Raw genomic sequence first — 20,563 nt, 5'->3', positions numbered from 1 at the left:
TAGGGACAACACCTGTTACACTAACCGCAGCGGCCAGAGGGGGGCGGGGCTTCTGTTCCAGCTGATCCGGCTGGACGGGGAGAGAGAAAACGCGTCTCTATGGAAACGGCACACTGTCAACAACACAGTTAACATGGCGGAGCCGACGATGGAGGCAGTGGAGTTGGAGCAGTTAACCAAACGAGTTTACATCAACAACTTAGACTCTTATTCATCCAAACACATCGCCCAGGTAAACACACACACACACACACACGCGCGCGGCCATGTTCGAGAAACCATGGTAATCAATCAAACCATGGAAAATAAAAATGACAACGGAGGCTGCTGAGATCGTAGATAGTTCTAACCATTTATTATTATATGTACAAAAGGAGATTAGGGCCACACAAGACTATATATTTGAAAACAAAATTGAAAAAAGTCTGAAAAAATAAATATACTATTAAAAAAAAACATGAAAAATGGTTATTTGAAAAATCACAAATATATGGTTATATGATATATTTTTATATATATGATACATTTTGTTTCCAATCTAATCTAATCTAATCCTCTTCTGTACATGTGTGCATTTTGGGTTTAAGAATGAAGAAATCCATTCATTTGAAATTCACTTCAGACGGTTTCCAGGAGAGAGACAATGTGGATTTATACAGTATGAATGTGGAATGTGTCAACAAGATCAATGTGTTAAACTTACATACATTCTATTGATATAGTGCTTTAAAAGATACTCAAAGACACTTGACCAAAATCAAAGCAGATGGTGTTTTGTATTTGACACTGACAGAGCAGTCTGGTCCACTTCCAGTAAAAGTGCAAACTCAGACCTTAGTTTGAAGGTTAGTAAAGTTTCCCATAGAACTTTATATTTCATTGGAATGAATGGAGATCACAGATGTAAGACGGATGAAATGATGTTGCCCTGGTGACCCTTACAAAAACTGATGTGATGTGATGTGGAGCAATCAGCAAATCACTGATTCAAAACCTTTAAAGTCGGTGTACAGCCATGAACAATATCTCGTCTGACTAAATCTGAATGATTCAAAATGTTGCCAAGTGTTTAAATACTGAGTTTGAAATCGTCTACAATTCAGCATCATTCTCTGCTCTGAGATGCTGTGGGTTGTACACAATAAAAACAAACCCTTCAGTATCAGAGGAACCATCAACTGCTTCGGTCCTCACTAAATAGTGTTATTCATCCACTGGACGAGGACCACGGCGACTTTCATTCGTTCATTTTCTACCATTTTATCCTCGTCAACATCCCAGTCCATCACTGAGCCAACAACCATTCACTCTCACATTCACACCTCAATTGAGATTGAGTACGAGTGTGGAAAGGGCGTCGTCACCTCCTACTTCCAAGAGACATGACCAACGGACATGGATGAAAATGCCTCTGTACGCAATTGGAAACATCGACAACCAATCAGGTCAATGATCCAGGTGACATATCCACAAAGGTGCTTGTTGTAGTTTACAATCTATTAATGTCACCTAAAAAAGAATCAACAGCCAAATCAAGACTGCTGGATGTTTACAAAAGCTGTCTCTTTCGTCATCGTGTGATTGGTTCCCTTTTTTAGGAGACTAAAACAGCTTCCTCACCGGGATCCAAACTGGTGACTCTCTTGCTGTGAGGCAACAATGCTAACCACTGCGTCTTCACTCCATAATTCTCTACACCACAGTTGTAATTTCTTCTACACAATGTCTCAAACAAACATTTTTCAAACACATAGTGTGTGAAGAGCAGAAACGCTGTGCCGGAGGATTAGTAGAAGATGAAGAGAAGAGCAATACTGCATTTGTTTTCCAGGCACATTAAAACAATTCAAAGGATTCAAAGGAACAAAAGGAAGTGAAATAAAGAGAAGAAGGCAGTGATTCAACCGACAGAGAGAACTGTGAGCATTACACCCCCTAGTGTACAGTCTGAAATCATCATTAAAATAAGAAGTCATACAACACATAGACGCCAAGAACAAACATAATATTACATAACATAACTGCTCCCACCTGACACACACCTGAGCTTCATCTCACAATGTCAGCCCATGTCAACAGATCCTGTGGCGAGCTCTTGCAGCAGACCAAGGCCCAGGTGGACGAGGTGGTGGCCGTGATGGAAGTTAATATGCACAAACTGCTGGAACGTGACCAGAGGCTGTGTGACCTGGTGGACAGAACAGACGCACTGCAGGCTGGAGCCGCCCAGTTTAAGACCAGCGCCGTCAAGGTGAAAAGGAACTGCAGGTGGAAGAACCGCAAGGTGTGGGCCATCCTGTTTGCTGTCATATTGATCATCCTCCTCATCATCATCATCATCATAATCTCTGAGGTGCATAAATAAAGGAATGAGGAATTCCCCCCAAAAAATATATGTAAGAAAGGGGAGGAGCCAAGATAAGGAGGATGACAACTGCTGTCAAATATCGAACTGAATGACTGACTAATGGACTGCAAAGGAGGAAGGACAGGAACTGAGAGAAGGATCAGGAGATGAGAGGAGGCAGTAATGCCACTTTCTAGGAGACGCCAAGAATAAACCGAACCAACAAAACAAAGCACATGTTAATGCAGTGATTAAACCCAGAAGAGGGCAGTAATGCAACATAAGTGCTGTAAAACATGCACATACACATCTATCTGCTGGATGAAAATTGGACTGATCACCATATTAATTACAAATCATCCTGAGGGGAACAAAACTTAATAGATATAGGAAAAAGTCTTTATATCTCTATAATAAGTATGTGTCTTTTAAAATCATCCCAGTGCATGACCCTTATGTTTCCACTTGTTTCCCTTTATCCCCTCAGCTCACTGTGATTGGCTCGTCCAACCAGTCCATTATCTTCTTCGGTTCATGACTGAGGAGGCACTCCTAACAATAAAAGCTAAAATAGAACCTTATATTTCAATTTTGACCGTAATTGAAACATTTAGTTGATTTAAAAGCTTTTAATTATGCTTTAATCAATGCCATACTGTTCAACAATATGATTGCAAGAAAAACAAAAGAATATTTATTAATATAAGGTCACATTCGATTATTATTATTTTTTTTATCTTTTAAGTCGATGCGCCCAATCCTTCTCCAGTAATATTTTCTTCACTCTGTTGTAATAACCGCCCTCACAGCGATATGCACCTGTTACCCATTGTGCCTATGGGGCTCAGCACTGCCCCCTATCAGTGCGGCACGGTACGTTCTGCCTCACCCTGCGCATTTTCACTGCACATTTACAACTGATCAGAAAGACTAAATAGGTCACACACATTCATTTATATTTTAGAGTGTGGAACGTCAGCATGTGTAGTACATGTACAATAATAAAAATAATAATGAATTTTATTTATAGGCGCCTTTCAGGACTCTCAAGGTCACCTGACAAAAAATAATTACAGAAAGACAACAAATAAAAACATTTTTAATCAAACATGTATATTGATGATATAAATATTTATTTCTTCTTTTTCTAAAAATAATAATATAGGTATAATTTTAAGTTATAATGTCCCAGTTTGAAGTTCTTAATCACAGTTTTATGGTCTCCTTCATTCTCATCCTCATTCTTTTATCCTGATTCCATAATCTGCTGATTGAGTTTTTTTCTCCTTCTAAAAACAATTATTTTTACTCAGTTTGCCTCCGTCTAGAGAATATTTCCCTCAGGCTGTATTGCTGCTTTCCACAGTTCTTTATCACAGTTACTCTCCTCAGCTTCATCCTCTCCTTCTTCATCACAGTTCAAAGCTTCAGAATTCTTTATCGCAGATCAGAGTTCTCTTCCTAGTTTTAAACTGTCCCTTCAAAGGCGTTTGTGCTTTGATCCACACCTGTTGAAGAAGAAGAAGAAGAAGAGGAGGAAGAAGAAGAAGCCACATTGAGCAAATAGGACACAATATATTTGGAAGGTGAAGAAATATAATTTAAATATAGAAGGAAATAATCCAACATTACCGATGATAAGTGCTGTAAAAGAAGAACATAAAAGACGGCAAGTCTGTCCAAACCTGAAGAAAGAGATGCATAGAAAAGGAAAGGATACAGAGGAGATTATGAGGCTGAAGATGGAGGCGGTGAAGCACTTACCCAAACGGATTTTCATCAACTGCATAGACTCTCACTCGTCCAAGTACATCACCAAGGTAAATGTAGTGAAATGTGGAATGTCAGTGATGCACTGGTCATCAGGCAGTGGACGACAGTCTATAAGAATTACATGATTGTCAATACTATTTACAACTGTAAATAAAGCCATTCATTCTTTCTAGTAATATTTCCTTTGTTCTAATTTTGTTGTATAAAGTGCCAAAGGAATTCTGGGTTTTCAAACGTTCTTTTATCCATTTTAAAGTTATTGGGTATAAGGGCCTTTCTGTGATTAGGTAAAATGGACACTCTAAATGGACTGTAGGTGTGAGAGTGGCCCTGTGACGGACTGGCGATCTGTCCAGGGTGTACCCCGCCTTTTGCTCCCACCCTCATGTGGAGGATAAAGTGGAAGAATATTTCAGTAACATTCATAAAATCCAGTATCTCTGAGCCTCCCTCACACCTCGGGCAGCTTACATCTTCTTCTTTGAAATACAGATGGAAATAGAACTGCATCATCTGCTAATTGAATGATTCCAATCTCTCTCTCTCTAACGTTGTTAAGCTTTCAGAGTGTTGGCACGGTAGCGTTACATTGAAAGATTGAAAGCAATTCAACATTGACGGACAGTTAACATGTTCACAGTTCTTGCATCGACGTTTGGTCGGACCGTGCGTTGACCCTGATGCTGAGGACGAGAAAGACAAGAGGACATCTGGAGTTGTGCAGGTTGTAGGAAGTGTTTCTGAGCAGTCTGATGAGGACAGCCCACACGTGCTGGAGAAATACTTTGTGAGTACTTCACCCAATAACAGCTGTCCCATAATATAGTCAGGAGTCAGTCTGTACTCAGTTTGACATGTTTGTTTGTAAGGGTCTGAACAGGGACGAGCTTCTCCTTAAACTGATGGAGTGCGACGTCATCATCTATAACGTCAGCCAGAATGAGGATCAGGTGGAAGAAGCCTTGTGGGCAGTTTCAGGTAAGCATGTGTGTTAGCAGTTAGCTGTGTTCTGTATCTTCTGCTGTGATTTGTTCATCCTTAGTGGACCTTCTGTTCGTTGTGGTGTGATTCTATGATACCTTTATAATCGTGTTGTGGGACACTGGGAGCGGTTTCTCTTAAGATTGACTACCAGAGTCAAACAAACACAGAATGTAGAGCTATTAATACTGGATTTGAATTCAAATGTTTCATTGCCAGGTCACATCAACACAACGGAAGTGATGGAGGACATAAATGTTTTCTGTGTCGTGTGTTGTGCTTGCAGCTCTTCACAATGAAATAGGACAGTTCTCTGAACCAAAGATGTTCATCCTCATTTCCACAGTGATGACCTGGGCATGCAGCAAGCCAGATCCGGTAAGTGGACTCAAGTGCTGTGTCTCAGATTAGGTACTTCACGTGGAATGTGTACACTATATTTGTTTAGAGCACATGAATTTCAAGATCTCAACAGGGCCATTACACAGTCATAATAGCGATGTGTGATTGTCTCCTGTCTAAGCATCTACTGCGGGGGTTTCAAACTCAATTACTGAAGGGGCCAAAATTAAAAACTGTGTCCAAATCCAGGCCCAGATGAGGTCAAATTATATAGAACTATATAGATTAAATAAAGAAACTCTAAAGATCAAATTTGAAATTTACGATACATAAGTTAACACAATTAATGCCCTTTCTTTGCCATAAAATAAGTTGTAATGATCCCCTTGGAATAGCCTCAGAAGCTTCAAAGTCATGTACACATCCGTTGGAATACAAAAGACCATAAATGTATTATGGGGTATTTCCACTGAAAATCAGCAGTACATTTGTCTTTACTGATTTTCTCTGCTCTCCACACACAGGCCCAGAGTCGCATGCATCTTAACCAATTATATGCTGCACTCAAGAATATTTACTGGACATGTAATGAGGGGCTGAGCCCCCCTTTTAACCCCGCCCCCTCTGGCTCCAGCTATGTGTTCTTAAAATCTTAAAATTTATACTGGTGTCAATGGGGGAGGTTGCACACTCTACTCTCCTAGACAAGTCTTGTACAATGGCTGAATAGACAGAAAAAAAGTCACATCGTTTTTCAGGCAACCGTGAAAGTGAAACAGCTGCACTTAACTTAAACAACCTGAACCATTAGTGAGGGTCGTTAGTAGCATGGCTGTTTTTGTGTAACAGGATAATCCAGAGCGTCCTTTCAATGACAAGATGTTTGTCAAAAGAAAACCACATCCAAACTTCAAGCAACACCTTTACCTGGAGAAGAAAGTGGCCAAAATGGGCAAAACAGTGAGTTTTACCAAATTGCAGAGTTGCTGTATTTTGTACTGAGAGTTGAGACGTGAGCTCACCTTGTCACTTTGTGGTTGTTGTTTGTAGGACAGAACATTGTTCTTGACTTATGTGGTGGCATCAGGACTTCAGTATGGGATGGGAGAGCACGTCCTACACTTCTTTTTCAAGGTGAGACTGAAAGACCAGCGTAGATAATTGCAACTCCAACAGAATTCCTACGTCAATGTATGCCTTCATTTTAGCACTGAAACCAAGCTCGACTTGCTTCCTACTAATTGAAATCCATGTCATATGTCACAACAGTTTTTTTAATTTAATATAATTCATATTATTATTATTTTCCGACCTTTTATCGATTCCTTTGATTTGGATTTGTTAGTTTTTTTCATGCATTTAAAATGTTTGTCTTAAGAAACAGCCGCTGCTCGTATCATAAAACACTGTTAATTCACATAGTATTGGTCTCAAATACCAGAGTAGTCTTCAAGTGTTAACATATGGGCAGTGAATTTTAGTGACAGGCATCATGGAAACTGGAAAACGAACTAAAAAAGACCACTGCACAAACCTCTGTCTTATTGTTAGACATCATGGCTGGGACATGAACCTGAAACACCTGTCTTTGGAGATGGCCACAACATCATCCCTATGATTCACATCAATGACCTCGCAAGGTTTGTTACACATCTCCAAACATGAAAAACAATCTTTTCATTTTCTTTACTGATGTAAAGTTGTTGCATGAGCGCTTGCTTTGCATCTCGGTTGTCTTGACCTCGCTCTCAAGTGTTCCTTGAATCCCACCTAACACCAAAAGTGTGACCAAGTTAAATAAATCACTTGAAACTGGTGATCAACAACTGTGGAAGATATCATGTTTGTTGCAGTAGGCTGAAAAACCCAATCAGGGACTATGTAAAAATAATCAGATTAAACCAGATACTGGAAGAAGGTTAATATGAGACAATGTCATCACTAAAAACAGTGTTTCCTCTTTCAGCGTGATTCAGAATGTGATTGAACATCAGCCCAAGCCGCACTACCTGGTTGCCGTGGACTCTGCCAGCAGTACTATGGAAGACATTGTGAAGGTACCCACAGTATATATCTCAAATGTTAGCATGGCTTTGTTATGACCAGGCCTAAGACAAAACCTGATTGCAACAAGAATGTGGAGACAACAGGAACACACTCATCAAACCATTTTAAAGGTTTATAATATCTGCTTGCAGTCTGGCTGTGACACTATCAGCATAAATGAGAACACCACCAACCTTTACTTTAATGTCACAATCAACATTTTCTATAACACTATACTACAAAATACTCAAATACTACAAATGTGGGCCAGTGATTGCAGATAAGAGTTTTAGTTTGCACACACACAAGTATTTTCCTCACAAATTAATTCAAGACCATTTTAGACAACACAATCCTAATTGACTCAACCACAGGTGAGTCTAATTATTCATGAAGGCTACAAAATGATCAGCAAAGCTTGACTTATTATCAGTCAGAATACAAGTGACAGAGATGTCCAGGCCCTGTTGTTATGCGTTCAACAAATGTTCTAATAAAACTCAGAGTTCTTCTTGTGTTCACTGATCTCATAATCTCATTTATTGTGTGTGTGTGTGTATACAGTATATACCCTATGTGTGTGTCATGTATTACACTGAACAAAAACGCAACACTCGTTTTTGCTCCCACTCAGAGATCTAAAAGATTTTCTATACACAAAATCACCATTTCTCTCAAATATTGTTCACTAATCTGTCTAAATGTGTGTCAGTGAGCACTTCTCCTTTCCCAGCCTAAGGCACACCTGTGAGGTGGCATGGATTATCTCAGTGCTCACTAACACTCATTGAGACAGTGTTTGGTGATTTTGTGTATATAGAAAATCTTTTAGATCTCTGAGTTCAGCTCATGTTGCATTCCTATTTTTGCTCAGCGTATATGTGCTGAAAATGTGACGCGACCTGAACAAATCATCTTGCGATTCTTTCTACACTCCACCAGGCAATTGCTGCTGAACTTGGATCAGGGAAGACCAAGCGTACGCCATTTGAAGATGCCTTCCTCACACAGGACTTAAGTGTACGTTGTAATTGCTTATATCTGGACACACGAGGCAGTGGCTTGAAATCCCAGTTTCCCAAAGGCCTTTCTATGAGGAATTTGTATGGTCTGCCAGTGTGTGAGTGGGTTTTCTCTGGGTACTCCTGTTTCCTCCCACTGTCCAAAAACATGTAGATTATCTTAATTGAAGACATATCACTATGAAAACAGTGTTTTCACAGCTTCACTGTGGCTTTAGTCTTTTAAGACACATGTTACTGACATGTGTTGTTTTTTAACAGATGATGGATATTGAATCCATGATGGTCAACCTTCGCATGGAGGCCATCTTGGTCAAATCACTATTCACTATCAACTGGTCATGTGAGTCTGGTCTGGTGGCTAACATAGAGCGGGTGGCGGAGGAGTACAGGCGAACCAGAGGACTGCTGGTAAGACAGAAACATGAAAAGACTAGAAACTGTTCAAATCATGAATAGAGGAAGTTTTATATTTGGAGAATTAATATTACTTGCACTTTTCTGGTTGTTTTCAATATTGGTGTAATCCTGTGGTGTGTGTATTTTCTCCAGCCTGTCCGTCTGTGTGTGCTGGGTCCTCCTGCAGTGGGGAAAAGTGCACTGTCCAAACTGATCTGTCAACACTACAGTCTCCACCACATTACACTGAAGGAGACCATCTCTGAAGCAATTACCAAACACGTGAGCTCTCACATGACACATATTCATGCCGCTGATGTACTGTATTATAATGGTGCACTCCATTTGTAGTCACACCTCGCAATTCCCAAGGTCAGGGGCTATTTCTTCAATGGGAAAGCCCTTTGACCTCTGGAATTCTAACTCTGCCAATTTTACCGTTAATAACACTTCTGTCAAAGTTAGTTAGACTCCTGAGTTCCAATGTAGAGGGAACCTAGCATAAGCTGTAGATATTGCTGCAAATGTTGTGTTTTTTTCTTTTTCGGTGTGAATCTAGGAGGACACTTTTAAGAGTGCAGGTGTAGATGCAGAGGGTGAAGATTCAGCATCTGAGGCCCAAGAACTGCTCAACATTCTGAAGGAGACTATGGAGCAGAATGGAGGTGTGGTCTATCAAGTCACTTAAATCAATTCACTCTTCCAAGGTCCAGTATGTAGGAGGTTTAAATGGCAGAATTATGTTTTGCTTTTAAAATAAAAATTATTTGGTTTGGTATGGTTGTTGGCCTTATTGCGCATTTCTATGTTCCATAATTCAAATTTTCATCTCAGAAAGTCAAGTAACCTTACACCTGTACACATGCTGCTACTTTTACTGATATAGCACTTATGTCTTATTTTTTTTTCACTCTAAAACTTGTTTTGGTTTTTACATTTATTTGCATACAATACCAAATCACTGGAATGTCCCTGTAAGGTGATTTCAACAACGTCTTTGTCCATTAGGGCTTGTGGACGAGCAGGTGATGAAGGTGGTGAGGGATAAACTGATGTCCCCCCCATGCAGAAATCAGGGTTTTGTTCTGGATGGCCTGCCCGAGACATATGAACAAGCTAAAGAGCTCTTCACTGGTGAGACACTGTCATAAACCCATGCACTGTGTATAAAACTGATGAGTACTTAACATTCACCTCTGTCTTCTCTTGTTTGTAAAAGAACATGAATCAGAAGATGGGCAACTCCAGGCTTCTGCATCTGGGAAGAAAATCACACCAGGTATCTGTAGAGTGTTGCCTTTCAATACTTTTATATTCTACATGGAGGGAGACACTGTTGAAGGTCAAATATGAAATATACAACCACCACTGGTTGTCACAGTTGAGCTTGCCTGTCAGACCGAAACACAAGTGATCATAACAGCTAATGGCAGTAAGCTATCGTGTCTATTGTAGTCATGTAGACATTAAGTAACTTGATGAAGTCATCAAGTTACTTAAAAGAGAGTTGGACACTGAAAACTACTTTGATGTCACTACTGTCCACTTTGCTGAAACAAGATAAGATCATCTTTTATTTATTAGGGAAATTTGCACTGTTACAGCAGGAAATATATAGTCAGAGTAAAAGTGATGAATAATAAATCAAAGTACACTACTACTAAGACAACTATAACATAAAATTTAAATTTTATAGAATATAATTTGCAGTATAGACAGTGAGAAACTAGATTACACAGCATGTATAGCATGAGTTTGATACAGAGTAAACATTGGCAGTGATTGGAGGTATTGTTGTTACTCATTGTGTCTGTTGGTGTGTTCAAGTGGAACTCATGAACTCTTATTCATAATTGTAAACTGGACATCCTGAAGGTTGAGTCGTGGCTAGCACTGTTAAAGGGGGCGACGGTAGCTCAGTGGTAGAGCGAGTTGTCCTTCAACTCGAAGGTTGGTCTACATGCCGATGGACACTTAACCGCACGTTGCTCCCAGGTTTGTACCAAACAAGGGCCGTGAAAGTGTACGCTGTCTTTTTGTGCGTGCGTGCGGTTTATACATGAGGCCCCTGGTCTTCAGTCAGTCCAAAAGGAAACATGTCACCCTTCTGTTCATTGAGCTCCACTGGCTACCCTTAGCCACCCACATCAAACTCAAATCACTGATGCTAGCCTACAAAGTGCTTCATGGGTCTGCTCCCACCTACTTAAATGCTCTCTTGAAGGCTTATGTTACCTCTCGACTACTCCGTTCATCAAAGGATTGTGGTCTGGCGGTGCCAGCGCTCCGCACAAGATAATCCAGACTCTTTTCATGTGTCGTTCCACGCTGGTGGAATGACCTACCGAGCGCTACCAGAACAGGGGCGTCCCAGTCTATCTTCAAGAAGCATCTTCCCCCTCTCCTGAGACCTCTCAAGTAGACGTTGTGGCACTTACATCTACAAACTAGAAATAATCCAGCTACAAACAGCAGGGAGCAAATATGATCAAGTACAGCCCCCAGAGTTAGTGAGCAGTGTTGTAGCAGCAGTGACTGTTTCCTTGTGTTTCTCAGAGTTTGTGTTTAGCCTGGACGCGACAGATGATTTCCTAAGGGATCGGGTGCTGAACATGCCTGAGAGGCTGGTGCAGGAGAACCACTTCGAACTGGAGCACTTCCTGCCACGCCTGGCAATATACAGAGAAAACAAGGAGGAGGAAACTGCTGAGGACTACTTTGATGAGCTGGGTATCAGCCATGTCTGCCTGGGTAATCCACAAAGCATACTTACATCATGTGTGGGAAAGACGTAGGGAGAAGGACTGTAGATTAATAACATCCATTTTGGAATGAAAGAGATAGTTAAACCTTTATATCACCAATTTATTTCAAATTCATTGAGATTAAAACTTTTTTGCAAGAGTGTAGGTTAGGGCACAGATACACCTTTATCAAGCATTCAAACACACTCAACACAATAATTGAATCTTACGTTATAGAAAATACTGTACAAATCTCATAATCCGCCATGTTTGAATAAAATCAATAAAATTGCATTCAGGCAAAACATCTTTCAAACATATTCCTAAGATATAGATTTGACTCTTCAAGCATTGAGTAACTGTGTTTACTTCATACTGGAGCTTTCACACATTGCCAAAATGTACTGTGTTCCCTGTCGTCCTCTCCAGAGATCACCAGCAGTGAGGAACCTAACTGCTCTCTGCTGATGCAGATGGTCTGTGATGTTGTGGGCGAGCCCAGGAATTACGGCCTTTGCAGCCACGAGCTGGAGGAGGAGGAGAGGATTATGGCTGAGGAGAGGATGAAGACAGAGTCCCAGCTGAGGGCAAAAGAGGAGCAGAGGGAGAAAGAGGAGGCCATAAAGAGGAATGCACGCTGGGAGAAGTGGGTAGGTGCTAGTCAAACTCAATAACTCATACGTGTACACTGTCCATGTGTCAATAAGTTAGATTAAATGCTGCTGCTGGAGCATATTAAAGGGATAGTTGAGTTCTCCTGATTTGATATGAATCAGTGAACAGCTCATTCCCCACACCAAAGTCCAAAGAGAAAAACAATGTTTTTTTACATCACAGCACACAGGAGTTGTTGATCCAGTGCTGCCTCCATCATTAAGTTCAAATGTAATATTGTGTGACTTCAGTGTTTGAAATCCGTCCACGTCTGTGTCTTTGGTGTAGGAGAGTGAGTAGTTTACAGCCTTCATTTTCCCATCAGAAAAAGGCTAACTTTAACTTGATAAAGCAGCAAAAACATTCCAAAGATATAAACTTAAGGAGGCATATTTTTTTTTTATTAGGTCATCCTTTGTTTTGGGTGGGATAGAGTTAGTCTTCTGTGGGCTGGCCTCCACATTCCAGGCTGGTTCCTGGTGAAAAAGGCAAAAAGGATTATAGCCCTTTTTATATAATGGGTTCTGAATATCTGTCATTACCTAGTATAAGAACACTTTAAGAACCTTTACTATGACTTTAAAGACAAAGAGAAAAAGTATTCTCAGCCTTGTGCATGTGTCTCATCATGAGCACTGCTCCTGTTCCACTGACTGTGGGAAAACTAGAGAGCTCACGATTGACATATGACAAATGTAGCACACAGCTACTAATACAGTATAAGAACTGGCTTAATATGTCATACTGTAGGATATGTTGTGGTGCTTGATGAGTCATGTTTATGTCTACCAAAGGGCCTGGAGGAGGGGAAGCTGCAGGAGGAGCTGATGGAAGCCCAGTCAGCCCCGATGAAGAACTACCTGATGGAGCATGTCATGCCTACTCTGACCCAGGGTCTGCTCGAATGCTGCATGACACAACCCGCTGACCCTGTGGACTTCCTGGTATTACACTTATTACAGACAGACAGGTTGTAAACAGCTTACCCTCATGGCGACACAGGTCTACTGCTGTCTCATTTGGTCATTTGGCTCAGTTATTGTCTTATGTAAATCAAAAATGAAGGATCTCAAACGCAAAAGTCACTAAAGATCACATTTGAAGTCACTACTACATGTAAGAAAAACTCACCTATCCTTCTAAATTTCACGACGTTTTGATTTGTTTTTTGTCTCATTCAAGGCCGAGTACCTGTTAAAGAACAACACCTATGAATACTAAAGAAGAAGAGACAGAAGACAGAAAGGAACAAGTAATGGACGTTTACAGCCAGAAGAAAGCAGTAAAGTGACATTATGGAGGCCAACTGCCGTTAAACACCATCTCTAACTAACTAATACCTGAAGGTGGAGCTCACTTCCTGTGGTTTTATTCACACAGTACAAATAATGGAAATAAAATCAGTTTTTTTTTTTCACTCTTGAATTTCCCGTGCGCTGTAAGACAATTACACGCATCATTTCGATTAGAGGAAACCCTCCTAGAGTCTTTTAGACTTGTCACACTATTTCAGCCATCGCTTTCTACGTGTCCCTCAGTTCATGCAGGGATTTTGATTAGGTCTGATTTGTAAGTGACTAAATCCCCTGCCCCTGCCGTATTTACACACCGGCCATTATTTAAAATCACCCTAAAACAGCAAATTAAAGTGTGCATGAAGCCAAAAGCTAATTAGGAAGTTAATTTGTGTAATGGTAAACTCCAAAGTAGACACGCTCAGGTCATAATTGCTTTGATTTAGCTTCCCGTATGCAGGAAGCATAAATGCAACAAATCGCAGCTAATTTGTGCGCCTCTCTCATGTTGCCACTCCAAAGTGTACATAATTAGTTGTGACACTGCACCAAATTATTTTATTGTACATACTTAATCACCACGCGGGGAAATTAGTTGAGTTTGTTTGGGAAACATTGTGAGGCAAGCTGCTGCAATTTGACGGAACTGTATGTGAGTCCAAGGTACAAAGACAACATGCAGGGATTCCAGTAAATGTCATAATACTGTTGTTATGCTCTCATGGGATCATGGGAACTTTTACTTTTTACTTAGTCTGAAGCACTGTTTGCCCCAATGTGAGCACTTTTAGTCTGATTGGTACATGACGCAATATTTGCATTTCGATTGTCAAAAGTTTCAAAGTGTACAAAAGTAACCGATATGTGCCCTCACACTTTTTGGCAACCTTCTCTTGGGGTCCGTACGTAAACCATGAACAGAAAGCGGACATAGTCTTTCCATAACACAACCTGGATCGACTCGACTCTACTGAGCCGATATGTAATGGAAATTTGACATGATGTTCCGCTTGAAGTTTGAATTGGAATCCTGAAGTTGGAATATGTTGAAGTTACACCGATTTTCCTAGTTAAAAATCCTGAGACTACAAATGGAACGCATGCTATTATCTGAGAAGTCGGTATTATCGTTCCATCTCATTCCCATTCTAACAGTTCTTTTTGCAGCCAGTGGAATCGCCCTCTGGTGGCTATGAAATATAGTGTGATTTCCTGGTGAGGCCCATTTTGCAAACTGGAAGAATACGTTCACTTTTTATATACAGTGAAATGTAGCACCATAGTCCTGTAGCTTATTTTTTTATTTTATTAATCCCCTTAGGGAAAGTATTCCTCTGCATTTGACCTATTTGCAGTGGGGGTTGGGTACCTTGCTCAGTGGTACCCCAGCCCTTTTTGGCCAGGTGGGGATTTGAACCGGCGACCCTCCATTGAGATTGACAACCACAAGGTGCTGGTTGCAGTTGATATCTGTGAATCCTCATCCTTTGCATCCCTCTTTGCAAGAGCAGAAGAATCATTTCCTTTCCATTAAGGCAGTTTTAGCATTTCTAAATTGCAACTGGCCTATGTTTGAGAATATAAAGTGCACACACACTTTTTATTTCCTCATTTGTGAGAGTAGAATCGTTGTTACACAGCTGGAATATTCTGTTTTGGAAATGGCTTCTCACTGTAATCACGACACATACATCAAATACACGACATGCTGAGGTTAGGGAATTCAAGAAACCTCAAGAGTTTAAAGATCGTGATGAGAGAGTTCAAATGATCAATGGTGACTTGACACAGATGCCATAGAAGACTCGGATGTTTTCAGCAGAGCTGTTACCCATGAACTGAATAATCATCACCATAACACACACACCACGTGAGACCATTCCTTTGCTCACCTTTGATGGCGTGTTGCAGATTGGCAGGTTGGAGGGATGATGAGAGAAGATCCTCATGCTCACTTTCAAGTGATTCATCTGACACCATCACCTCACGTGATTGCAAATGCTGGTCACACCAGAGTTGCCTTTATATTTTTGCTGAGTGTATATATCCGGGGTCTGCCATTTTCTGTGGGACTCAAATGCAACAGGCAGACCAGCTACCACTGTATTTACTTTGAGATGTCTTTCCTGACACACCGTAAAACAGAATGTTGCATACTTCAGTTTATCTTTGGAGACGTGTTCAAATGTCACGTGTTCCAACATAAACCCACGTGCTCGATCTGTGTTACAAGCCACAGCTGCTTTGAACTACACCAGTGAGAGTTTACACTTCAAGTGGTCTCTCAGTGTTGTTGTTGTTAAGTTGTTAAGCACCAGAGTTCCACTGACCGAGCTGTCAGACATATGACAATTCATCAGAACTGAAATCTGAAAAATCTGGATCCAAATCAGGAACAATAGTTTTATTTATGATTGAAAATAAAATGAAAAGTAAAACATTAAACTTGATATTAACCTTTGAAAAAACAAAAAAAAACTATATTTAAAGTAAGACACATTTAGTGTATATGGTTTGCATTTATATAGCGCTTTTCTAGTCTTAATGACGACTCAAAGCTGAACTATAGTGTAAAGCACTATGGTTTTGCCATTCACACCCATTCACCCTTTCATACAGCACATCTATGAGTGGCACATCTTTCTATCACTCATCTTTCATACCTATTCACATTGACTTACCCAAGGACACATTGATATGTAGATTAGCAGAGCGGGGAACCCACAATCTTCCAGCTGAAAAACGGCTAGCCTGTTATTGATATTATATTTCTGCTTCAGTTTGGATTTCGCCAGCAGAATCAATGTAACATTACTTATATAATAATAATAATAATAATAAATTTAATTTAGGGGTCGCTTTCAAAGCACTCAAGGCCACCTTACAGTGCATTATTAAAAAACAGAAAAACACAATAAAAACAATGAAGATACAAATATCACAGCTAAATATACTGCATCCTTTGTCTGAAAACAGGCTCTGTCAAGCAATACTATCAGACCAGACTGATGGAGCGTTTGTGTGTATACAGCAGCAGCTCACAGGTGGACGGGGGCAAGAAGCATTTACCAGCTGTTGAACTGAAGAACCAGGTTATTTGTGCGGTAGAATTAACTTCTAAAACTTTTCTAAAACTACTCTAACCTGTTTGCAGTCGCCTCACTTTAATATCCCAGTAATGCTGTTGCCTCTGTCTGTCTTTATATAAAATAAATCACTTCCTGTGTGCAGCGTGGGAATTTTACTGGGCAATGCAAGATCTGAACTGCTATACTGACTAATTGAGTTTTTTGTAAAGTAAATTTTTCATTTTTCATTGTTGACTTCCATAAATATTGAATATCGAGCTTTGTATATGTACAGTTGCAGTTTCATGTTTTCAGGTTGAGTTCTCACTGATGAATGCATAAATTCATGACAGAGAAGGCTGAGAACCTTCCACAGACACGCTACCGTCAGGAAACACAGGTACAGCAAGTCCTGACTCATAGATTGATATACATCAGTAGTAAGTTACACAGTTACATTCAGTATACTATTCAGACCACCACTTGCAATAAATGTTGCCAGACTGTGCAGTTCATCAGTCATAGTTTGTATTTTAATAACTATTATATTGGATCCATATAAAAACAGCCATTACGAGGTATTATTATGGGACACATCGAGTATGTGACTTTTGAGTGCGACAGTGATAACAGTTATTGTATTTTCCCTTTGTGATGAGCCATTCATAGATTTGACATGGGAGATGTTGGGTTCACTTGGACCATAATAATAAATATAAGACTACAGTTTAACACTGGAGCAGAAATCACACACACACACACACTGTAGATCATTAAAACATGACATTAGTGAATACCAATGAAATAGTTCAATCATGCAAAAAAGTTTACTAGTTACTATTGCTGATTGGTGTTGTGTTGCTCTGTATGTCCAGTAGGGGGACACCTAAGCATTCCTTTAATCTGTAATGGCACTTGCATGGCAGTGATAGAAAGTCAATCATACATTTCCCCCAGTACTGTACTTAAGTTGAGAAAAGGGAAAGGAAAGAAAAGAAAAACAATATATGTATATATATTGTTTTATATATATATATATATATAATGGAACTCTTTCCAGTGTCCCATATGCTGACCCTGCCTCTGACCCCTGACGCTGCTTCAGTCTCAAACATCTGTTTCGAGAGAGATGAAGATGGGTTGATTTTTTTAACCTTATTTTTACCTCCTTTTTTAAAAATATTCAAGTCTCCAGTGGGTTCCCTTGCAGCTCCACGATAGAGTATCCTCGCTTCTTCACTTCCCTGTGAGTGAGTAAGTGTGTTCAGTGTTTCGCAGAATGTGTGACGCCGAGAATGAACTTAACATTGCACAGATATAAGCTGAGGTGTCTGTTGATCTGATTTGTTGGTGAAGATATTCAGGAAGTAAAATTACATTGAACTGCCAGAAAGAATTAACTTTGAAAGGAAAAATGAGCCCATATACTTCCCTATTAATTTACATCTGTAAACAAGTAGTTAATGGTCTCCATCACAAGTTTAAAATATTCTTCAAAAGAACATGATATCAATCGTTTAGAGGGAAATATATGATAAAACACAGCATATGGACATCAGAGTGATTGACAGCTGGTATTATCCAATAGGAACCTGGCTTCAAAACAGGAGTTCAGTGACTTCACATTGTAAAAAAACAACAACAGAAAACTGCAATGAATGCTGTGCTTGTAATAAAACTAACATTATTTTACAAGTGATGCACCAGTAAGAAAAATGATTCTAACAAAGCATAAATGTATAGTAAATAGAGGTCAAGTCAAGGAATAAGACTTCTAGTTTGATCCTGTTTGAACCTAAGGGCCTTTTTTGTGTGACATTGGTATGCTTGTGTGTGTGTAGACATTGTATACATATTCAGTATTTCCTCATGTACTTTTTGTACAGTATATGGCTGCTAATGCCTTCAATATTTTAAGAACATTTTTGTGTCTTTATCTTGCTGTTAGACAGTCCTTTCAGACGTGCCGCTTTGCAAACTGCTCGCTCCAAAATCAATGATTTTGACATTACAGCACACAGGAATTGTTAATCCGCTGCTGTCTCCATCACTAAACTTGACTGTATTACTTATGAAATCTTTCATTTGGATTAACCTCAGTGACAAAAATGTACCAAATCCAGCAGCAGACCAGCAGCTCCTGTGTCACTTTTAGCTCACATTTGTTTTTAAACTTCAGTTTCCAGTTTGTCTAACAAGGATATCTAATATCTAACAGCCAATTGTAACATGTTTAATCTCATATATTTCATGTTTGGAAATCACATCATCACCACACGCCAGACTTAACATGTGATGTGTTCACTACCAGTTTTATACCACTAGGTGTCACTCTTAGATCATCTCCTAGAGCATCAGGATTATTGCTCCTGCCAGTAACGCTGATGGGGAATCGAGCGCTCTCATTGTTTTGTTGACAAAAATATAAACTGTAGTTTTTCTAATGGGTTTCATTAAATGCACAGCTTAAAATCTAGAACTGGAACAAAAGTCAAAGCCAAGTTGGCTGATTTGAGTATTTTTTAGGAATATTTTGAGTTTTTGTAGGTCCTTGATGTATGTACACACATACATAATGTACTATATATACATACATACAATGTTAAGTTGTGATTTAAAACTTATTTTGTACTTGCATTGATGTGACTGGACGATGTGTGTGTTGACACTCCTTTAGTCACTCACCGAGGAGACACACACACACACACACACACACACACACACCCTAAAAACACCCTGCCACAGCCTCGTTCTGAGAGAGAAAATGTGTTTTGTTGCTAAGGAACAGTTTGCCTGGCGTCTCAGCAGGGGGTCTCCTTCTGAATATCATTATGTCCCCCTCCGTTGGGGAGGACGACACACATTTTTCTTTTCTGCCAATATTTATCTTGGGCTCTATACTCGTCCTCCAGAGGCCCACAAAAACGTTTTCATTGATTAAAGGCAGACTCCACCGGCAGTTACCTCACCTCTTTCAATGCAAATGTATCAACATGGCTGCCCGGAGCTGTGGCAGGTGACAACACAGCAGCAGGAACTTCAGGCAGGAACCAGAGGAGAGAGGAAAGAGGGGGGTTGTTAGGATGAAATGAATGTGTGATTGTTTGAGAGCGTCACCTGTAAATGCACTGCTGCTACAATAAAGAAGTGGAAAGGAGCAAAATGCCACTCGGTTACCACTTTTTTTTAGGGACACTTGCTCAACTGCATGGAACGACTTTGAACCTGTGTGGTTGTTGGTGTGAGTTAAGAACTGAGCTACTGGGATTTGCACACACAGCCATCAGTGGCATTTTCAGAGAGTGTAACTTCTAACCTCTGTGATGCCAGGAGTTACAACCAGTGTGAGGATGACCATTCTAACCTTGGTAAATGGTCTATATGTAGTGCTTATGTCTCTTAGCTAAATAAGGCCCTTTTTTCCCTTCATGAGCAGCTATTAAAGGAGAAAACAGTCAAATAAAGGGGAGAGGAAAATCATGCGTAAAGACAGCTCAGCGTACAACACAGGGAACATACTGTATCGATCATACTGGAGCAAACAAATAAAATAAAGCTCCCATACCAGGCTACAATTGGTCTTCTTCTTCATCTGCTTCTTCTTCAAAAACAAAAGGAAAAAACAAACAAACAGAAAACAGATTTCAGGCATATAAAAAAGGCTCACCTAAAAAACGTTGTAATCTGAGTCAACAATATTTCAAGAATAGGTTCATTATCTTGCTTTTAGACAATGTCTGATTGAAGTTTGTGTCACTCTGTAAACCACTCACTCCCACACCAAAGTCCTTCAAATCAGTGATTTTACATCACCATCAGTAAGTTCACATGTGTTATTTTGGGACTTTGGTGGAAATCCTTCATTCAGATTTACCTCAGTGACACAAACTGA

General features: G+C 39.9%; 1 protein-coding gene across 1 annotated transcript; it reads left to right on the top strand.

The window, feature by feature from the left end:
• The first annotated feature begins 113 nt into the window (after positions 1 to 113).
• ak7b (adenylate kinase 7b) lies at positions 114 to 13,530 on the top strand. The gene is made up of 18 exons (XM_044046825.1): positions 114 to 232; positions 4,761 to 4,907; positions 4,990 to 5,098; positions 5,388 to 5,479; positions 6,293 to 6,403; positions 6,494 to 6,577; positions 6,995 to 7,083; positions 7,410 to 7,500; positions 8,432 to 8,509; positions 8,773 to 8,922; positions 9,064 to 9,192; positions 9,470 to 9,575; positions 9,919 to 10,044; positions 10,130 to 10,189; positions 11,467 to 11,661; positions 12,084 to 12,304; positions 13,103 to 13,252; positions 13,491 to 13,530. The coding sequence occupies exons 1-18, from the start codon at positions 134 to 136 to the stop codon at positions 13,527 to 13,529; spliced, it is 2,076 nt and encodes a 691-aa protein (XP_043902760.1). The 5' UTR covers positions 114 to 133; the 3' UTR covers position 13,530.
• The last annotated feature ends 7,033 nt before the right edge of the window (positions 13,531 to 20,563 follow it).

Source organism: Solea senegalensis, linkage group LG16 (assembly GCF_019176455.1).
Source record: "Solea senegalensis isolate Sse05_10M linkage group LG16, IFAPA_SoseM_1, whole genome shotgun sequence".
Taxonomy (NCBI): Eukaryota; Metazoa; Chordata; class Actinopteri; order Pleuronectiformes; family Soleidae; genus Solea; species Solea senegalensis.
The sequence above is the reverse complement of the archived record's forward strand: the minus strand, read 5'-3'. Positions and strand labels throughout refer to the sequence as shown.

Coding starts and splice junctions, on each gene's coding strand:
- ak7b (XM_044046825.1), top strand. CDS start 134: ATGGCGGAGCCGACGATGGAGGCAGTGGAGTTGGAGCAGTTAACCAAA. Junction 233..4,760: donor CATCCAAACACATCGCCCAG/GTAAACACACAC, acceptor ACATGTTCACAG/TTCTTGCATCGACGTTTGGT. Junction 8,923..9,063: donor GGCGAACCAGAGGACTGCTG/GTAAGACAGAAA, acceptor TATTTTCTCCAG/CCTGTCCGTCTGTGTGTGCT.